The 7932-nt window shown below is 40.1% G+C and overlaps 2 protein-coding genes across 2 annotated transcripts in view; both read left to right on the plus strand.

Moving 5' to 3' along the window:
• LOC107749425 (eukaryotic translation initiation factor 4 gamma 3-like) overlaps nucleotides 1-1211 on the plus strand; it is a 28391-nt gene extending 27180 nt beyond the window's left edge. The window contains exons 26-27 of the mRNA XM_016564575.1: nucleotides 184-330; nucleotides 412-1211. Coding sequence (XP_016420061.1) covers nucleotides 184-330; nucleotides 412-593 — 329 coding nt within the window. The 3' untranslated portion in view covers nucleotides 594-1211. The remainder of the gene's footprint in view (nucleotides 1-183; nucleotides 331-411) is intronic.
• A 1204-nt stretch (nucleotides 1212-2415) lies between these two features.
• On the plus strand, nucleotides 2416-7693 carry cstf1 (cleavage stimulation factor, 3' pre-RNA, subunit 1). Its single transcript, XM_016564576.1, has 6 exons — nucleotides 2416-2444; nucleotides 2621-2805; nucleotides 3392-3669; nucleotides 4697-4894; nucleotides 5038-5428; nucleotides 6971-7693. The coding sequence occupies exons 1-6, from the start codon at nucleotides 2437-2439 to the stop codon at nucleotides 7228-7230; spliced, it is 1320 nt and encodes a 439-aa protein (XP_016420062.1). The 5' UTR covers nucleotides 2416-2436; the 3' UTR covers nucleotides 7231-7693.
• Nucleotides 7694-7932: the final 239 nt, after the last annotated feature.

Genomic DNA, 7932 nt, shown 5'->3' on the forward strand with positions numbered 1-7932 from the left:
TTCACGGTGTGTGTGTTCACTGCTGTGTGTGTGCACTTAGGATGGGTTAAATGCAGAGCACTAATTCCTAGTATGGGTAACCATACCTGGCCACATGTCACGTCACTCACTCACTCACTCTACTTCAACAGCTTCATCTCTATCTTCCTTTTACCAATTACTTTCGTCTTTTTTCCTCTCCAGATGAAAGCACGTCCTGTAGAGTGGACACTACTATCATCCAGAGACGCCTGCCTATATTACATAAGTACCTTAACTCGGACACCGAGCGGCAGCTGCAAGCACTTTATGCTCTTCAGTCTTTGATTGTCGCCCTGGATCAACCTCCCAGTATGTAGCAGATGAAAATAAAGATGCCAAACTGAACGAAAGATTTCTAGGATTGTAATTTTTCTCTACTTCTATCCACAGATCTACTCCGAATGTTTTTCGACTGTCTTTACGATGAGGACGTTATTTCGGAGGACGCTTTCTATCAGTGGGAAACGAGTAAAGACCCAGCGGAACAGCAGGGAAAAGGTGTAGCACTGAAGTCTGTCACCGCTTTCTTCACCTGGTTACGCGAGGCGGAGGAGGAGTCTGAGGATAATTGACACAAGCAGGTGGCCGACGCCCAGAGGCCCCCTACTGACACAAACAAAAAATGCATCCAGACTAAAAACAGGTCTAGCCATAGACAGACTTACTCCTGCAGACACAGGAACTTTGACTTTGAAACGCTGGCCAACTTGAGCTGGAACTCTCTACGCAATGGAGAAAACACTAAATACTTGTATCATATATATAGAAAATATTTTTTAAGTTTGACTTTTTGTTTCTTTTGTTACTTTTAAAAGAAGAGACTTAAAATAGGTTCTGAATTCTTTAATTTATTATTTTTTTAAGAGACTGCAAGTATGGAGTTCTATTTAACATTTGCAGGCAAAAAGAACATTGTTAGAAATTACAGAATAAACATGTATCATAACAATATTAATTTTGTTTAAATGTGTCAGCAGCCTCCCTGGATTCATGTGATTGACCTTAAAGCAAATAAAATATTTCCTCAGAAATAAATAAATGCATACATTTTTGGCTCGAGGTGGGGCTGGTCCAGGATCGGCTAATGTTGCTGAAGTTTCAGGCTGTTTTGAGAAACACCCGCCACTGGTTCTTCTGCTTCGGCTTTTGCTCAACAGACTTTCCAAGTAACATGGCAAACACAGTAAAAATGAATATGCATCCTGAGTGGAATGAAAAGAATTCAGACTTCAACATCAAATAGCTGTATGCATTAAGGTGAAGTGCAAACACTAATGCAAGTCAGAACATTGCCAGGATTGCTCAGTGTACTTGTGATGAAGAACTACAGAGGAAATGTAAAGCTTGTAAATACATTAAAGTGAAAAAATGAGATTTAAAAATTGCCATGATGGTGTGCTGTTTGTTTTTGCAGGGAAAATTTACAGGATTTTGCTAATATGCCAGTTAATCTCTGCATCCTGACATGTGGATGTCTATCTTGAACAGATTATTTGCTGTTTTTACCTCATTTGTTTTCAAGGACAAAGGATTGTAAAAAACAAAACAAAAAAAAACAATGAATACAAAGTATAATAACCTTAATAAGTCTTTAATAAACATATCAGCAGTTCAGATATATTTAAATGTGAATTATATGTTTTAGGATATTTTATTTGCATTTTTTTTTTACTTAATTTCCAAATTGACTGTAAAGCATTAGGTAATGCAAGCAATTTTATTAATGTTAAGTTATAGTTTAATTAATCATAGAGGGTGATCAATATTTGTAACTAATTTTTTTCTAATATCATAAAAAATAATCTTGTGTAAAAAATTTAACGAAAACAACCAGTCAGGGACTTTTACTTTAAGTTAGCCTGAGACTTTTAATTTATCAGGTTTATTCCCACAACTCCACCGTACGTGTCCTTTCTCTCAAAGTACTGCCCACACTCCAGTCCAGTAGGTGGAGATAAATGCACCTTTAAGTTGGTTTGCCAACCGCCAATAAAATTTAAAAGAAGAAGAAGACTCCACCGTACGTCGTGACGTCAGACGTACAGAGCGTGTGCGCTCACCTCCTGAAGTCGCGAATTGGTAAGTCGTTAATTAAATGCAACTTTAAAATGAATGAAACTCCATTTATATAGTAATTGTTGCTTACTTCAAGCCTTACTTCAAAAACAGACATAAACCACCTTTAAAATTATACACTGCTACCTATATCACGTTACGTGCAAATTTACCATAACAATGCACTAACAGTGGTTCTCAAACCTGTCCTGGAGTACACCCAGCCCTGCATATTTTGTATGTCTCCCTCATCTATCGCACCTGATTCAACTCATCAGCTCATTAGTGGAGACTGCAAGACCTGAAGTGGGTGTGTCAGATATAGGGAGACATACAAAATGTGCAGTGTTGGGGTACATCATGAAGAGGTTTGAGAACCACTGCACTAGAATAAACAACAATGGGTCTGTTTTGAATCTAAGTTGCCTACCTAGACAACATTTTGCGTATCATAGTATGTTGTCTAGGTGGGCAGCTCATGAGGTTTTCAAACACAAGACTACCTGCAATCTGAGCGTTTCTGTCTTGCTTCGTTCACTTGCAGTCATCAAGCAGCAAAGATGTTCCGGCCGAAGCCCACACTGAAGGACAGACAGCACCTTTACAAGCTGATCATCAGCCAGCTGCTGTATGACGGCTACACCACCATCGCCAACAGCCTGATCAGTGAGGTGAAGCCTCCGAGTGTGGTGTCTCCATCAGAGCAGCTCATGCAGCTGGCCAAGATGGGTATGACTCCAGTCTATACAAATTTGTCAGTTTCTGACACTTTTAGCGTTTAATATTTTTATTTGTACTGTATAATTGCCAAGTAACAGAATAAACTAAACCAGTGCCTATTAAGTACTTGCATATATATATATATATATTTTTTTTTTTTTTCTTTTGCCACAAAGGATTCAACATTTGCAAGCAAAAGGACAATAAACAAGAGGGTTATAATAGATGAAATCATATTATATTCTGAGTATTACATCAAAAAAGATTTTAGAGTTCTTTAAAGAATTTCTGCAAGGAATAGTAATAAAATAATTACAAACTTAATGTGAAGAGGGTGTATTTTCAAACAATCGGCAAAAACACAAGTTTAGGGATAAATTCCTCTTACCAAAATCAGAAAAGTCAATCCAAAACACTTTGCAACATACACAATTCCAAAATAAGTGAGTAATTGTTTCTTCAAAGTGATGGCAAAAAGAGCAGTTGTGTCAGTAAACTGCAAGCTTATGATTTACTGGCTCACAAATGTGAATAATTTGAAAAGATGAAATTTTTCTCGAAGAAGCCAGAAAAGAACTTTAATCTGATTTCATAGGAATGGAGAACGATGACAGTGCGGTACAGTACGCCATTGGCCGCTCGGAGACCGTGGCGCCCGGTGTGGGCATCGACATGGAGTTTGATGCAGACGTGCAGACCATGTCCCCAGAAGCATCGGAGTACGAGACCTGCTATGTGACGTCTCATAAGGGTCCATGCCGTGTGGCCACCTACAGCCGTGATGGGCAGCTCATAGCGACTGGCTCCGCCGACGCCTCCATTAAGATCCTGGATACTGAGCGCATGCTGGCCAAAAGTGCCATGCCGCTGGAGGTCAGTGCCACCCTGAAGTCGACGTGGTTTTCTGTTGATTGCGGTTGAGTTGATTTTCCTTTTTTTTTTTTCTTCCTTATCTCTATATAGATATTATTGTGAACAATTCATCTAGGCATATGCCTAATTTTAAAAAAAATTGTGCCTCCACTTTGGAGTTTAAAGGCATAGTAAGTGATTTTTCAAAACACTTTATAAAACTGATTCAGGCCGAATCGCAAAACAAACTTGTAGCCAATCAGCAATAAGGGGCGTGTCTACTCGTGATGTGGATGAGAGCGCGTTCAGTGCATGGGACGGACATTAGCCGAGCCGAGCGACAGAGAGATAGAGATGGCGGATAAAAAACAAAAGAGGAAAACGTCTGCGGAACGATAAGGCAAGAAGTAGGACCCGTGTAAATATCGGATCAGCTTTCCAGCGCTGGAGAGAACTCAAGGAGCGGAGGCCTGCGATCGGACGCCGAGGTTGCTTTGTTTCTTCTCAATAGGTGAGTAACACCGTGTCTACAACAGCTAAAGTCTGCCTACACTGGACGCAATCAAACGACCGTTGAAAACCATTTGAAATCGGTGTCAGCACGTCATAAATAGAACCCGGCAGCAGCTTTCTGTCGGGGATTTGTTGCGCCGCACCGCTCACGTCCGTAGACACGGTGTAACATTGGCTTTGCTTTGTTTCACAGAACTAATCGATGCCTGGGTTGCATACATATATGTGGGGCGGAGCTATCAAAATAGGGGCAAGACCCTTTTGGGGTAGGGGCGTGTTTGTTTTGGTGATTTCAAATATCAACATTGGCTACCAGAAATCACTCACTCTGCCTTTAATACCCACACCTCAAAATCCAATCAACATCAATGCAGAACCAAGTTCCTGCCCTACATTTTTTCTTTTTTGATAATGCTTCACTTGGATGTACATCACAATTCGGAAGAAAAAAATCTGTCTGTTTCATAGCGACTTCCGGGTATGTAGTTTATTCAAGTTGGACAACCTGACTGTGCAATTCTGCTTTATGATTTAGGTGATGATGAACGAAACGGCCCAGCAGAACATGGAGAACCACCCTGTAATCAGAACCTTGTATGATCATGTGGATGAGGTCACATGCCTGTCTTTTCACCCGACCGAACAGATCCTGGCCTCTGGCTCTCGTGATTACACTCTCAAACTCTTTGATTATTCAAAGCCGTCAGCAAAAAGAGCCTTCAAGCACATACAGGTATAAAATCATGCCTCTAAATTAGTTTGAAAAGGTAAACATTTATAATAAGCTGGAGTTTAAAAGGTCATTTGTGGCCCTTCATTTATTGGAGAAGGTTGCATGGATTTCTTTGGAATGATTCTCCCTTTCCTTTTCTACAGGAAGCTGAAATGTTGCGCTCCATCTCTTTCCATCCGTCTGGGGATTTCTTACTAGTTGGCACGCAGCATCCAACCTTGCGTCTTTATGACGTCAACACTTTCCAGTGTTTTGTGTCCTGCAACCCTTTGGATCAGCACACAGACACCATCTGCGGAGTCTGTTACAATCCCAGCGCTAACAGCTACGTTACCTGTAGCACAGACGGCAGCATCAAGTTATGGGATGGAGTGTCGAACCGGTGCGTGACCACTTTTGAGAAAGCCCACGACGGCGCTGAGGTCTGCTCGGCCGTCTTCTCCAAAAACTCCAAGTATATCCTGTCCAGCGGGAAGGATTCTGTTGCTAAACTCTGGGAAATTTCCACAGGCCGAACTCTGGTCAAGTACACAGGTAAGATGGAGAATTCTGGGTAGGGTTAGATTATGGATTACACAGGCCAGATGAGGAATTGTGATTAAAGGTGGGGAAAAAGGTGTAGATTTTCTATTTTAAGCAATTCAATATCAGTTCTTAAAATCTATTCTGTTCTGTTGCTGCTGAATCTTCATTGGTGAAATAAAGAATCTTTTACCTCAGAAGTTACTGTTAATTTGCAGTCAGTATTCAGATTCAATAGAAGACAGTGTACTGCAACATAATATCAAGAAAGGTTTGTTCTATTAATTTGTCTGATTTCTGGACAAATTACTCGACTCGATTGTAAAGCTTGACCAGTGCAGTCTGATTCAAATTACTCTTATGAGTCAGTTCTTTATTTTGAATTTTAAAAAACACAGTCATCGTAACCAGTATATTCTAATAATCCTGGACAAATGACTCTTATGATTCTTTTTAGTGAAGTAAAAATGTATAGCATGACCGTTGTAGTTCAATTAATGAGCAAATTACTCTTATTTGTCAGTTCTTTACAGTGAATCAAAAACACAGCATAAACGGTGAGACCTGATTGCAGGACAAATGACTCTTATGAACCAGTTCTTTTTAGTTTATCAAAAACATAAAAAGGACTGTCTCATCAGTATCATTTGCTTGTGAATTGAAAAAAAAACATGCAGCATGACCAGTAAAGTCTGATTCCTGGACAAATAACTCTTATGAACTGATTTATTCAAACCAGTGTAGCCCAGTTCACAAGAAAATGACTCTTATGAACCGACTTCAGAAGCACACATCACAACCAGTGCAGCCCAATTTCGGAAACGCGTGACTCCTATGAGTCGGTTTGAATCAGTCTGAAACATTGCCTTGTATAATTTACATCATTAACTGGGAAAGAATTAATTTTTTTGTAAGCAAAATATACTGAAATGAATCTGAATCTAACCAAATTTAGAGCCTGAGAATCTGAATCAAATTGAATCCGAAAAATCTGTGTATGTTATAAGCATCTAGAAGTGGAACAATTAATTTTATAATATGTATAAAAAAAAATGTGCAATTAGTAGTTAATATTATCTTGGAACTTCCATTGGTCAATTTGGGGTGAATAAATCAAAACCTTGACATATATATCATCACGCCACCTGTCCAGTGTTTTAAACTGCGGCTCACGCACGCTGCTGCCTGCTCACCCTCATTGTGTTTCCTGTCATGCAGGTGCAGGTCTCAGTGGGCGACAAACGCACCGCACTCAGGGTGTTTTCAACCACACTGAGGACTATGTGCTGCTGCCAGACGAGCGAACCATCAGCTTGTGCTGCTGGGATTCACGCACAGCTGAGAGGAAGAACCTGCTCTCATTAATTTTTTATATGTTATAAAAAAAAATGTGCAATTAGTAGTTAATATTATCTTGGAACTTCCATTGGTCAATTTGGGGTGAATAAATCAAAACCTTGACATATATATCATCACGCCACCTGTCCAGTGTTTTAAACTGCGGCTCACGCACGCTGCTGCCTGCTCACCCTCATTGTGTTTCCTGTCATGCAGGTGCAGGTCTCAGTGGGCGACAAACGCACCGCACTCAGGGTGTTTTCAACCACACTGAGGACTATGTGCTGCTGCCAGACGAGCGAACCATCAGCTTGTGCTGCTGGGATTCACGCACAGCTGAGAGGAAGAACCTGCTCTCATTAGGCCACAATAACATTGTGCGCTGTATCGTACACTCACCCACCAACCCTGGCTTCATGACCTGCAGTGATGACTTCAGAGCACGATTCTGGTATCGCCGCACCACCACTGACTGACACATTTACGTGCTTTAAATCCAAAAGGGTCTGAGTTTCTTTTATCAGCAGGTCCCAAACACAGAAATGTCCACACTGTGTATGACTTCACAGGCTTGTTTGCCAAGGCTCCATATCATTTAACACACAAAAGCATTTTTAAAAGCATCAGAGAGCTTATGACTGCGGTACCTTTGTATTACTGTCGGGTGGTGCTGTTTTACAACCATCTGAGATCCATCGTTTTCAGATTTTTAGAACTTTACTACCATTTAGTAACATCAGAACTATCAGCCGTAAAGTTGCATTGAAGCTAGAGACAGAAAAACATTTTTTGGTTTATTTGTGTATCTGACAACAAGTAGTTGAGTATTATTCTGTCATGGCAAGTGCCTAGAATGCCGTCTTTTCAGTTTTGATTTGTGTTCTGTGCTCTTTGTTTTATATTAAAAGACTCTGGGAGAATTGTTTCTTGTCCCATTCCATTTTTTTTTTACACATCTGAAGTGTTTTTGAATGGCATAGAATCATTGAACTGTAGTTGTTAGTGGAGTTTGCTGTTGCTCAAACTCCTAACCCTAACTCCTAATCCATTCAACTTTGTGTATCTAAACCATTTGACCATGAGAAAATTCTGAGTAAAAAAAACCCACTAGACTTTTCCTGCGTTTAAAAGTTTGGGGTCAGTAAGATTTTTTTTTTTTATGCTTTTAAAGTTGTGCT

Source organism: Sinocyclocheilus rhinocerous, unplaced genomic scaffold, assembly GCF_001515625.1.
Source record: "Sinocyclocheilus rhinocerous isolate Xijiao unplaced genomic scaffold, SAMN03320098_v1.1 scaffold889, whole genome shotgun sequence".
Taxonomy (NCBI): Eukaryota; Metazoa; Chordata; class Actinopteri; order Cypriniformes; family Cyprinidae; genus Sinocyclocheilus; species Sinocyclocheilus rhinocerous.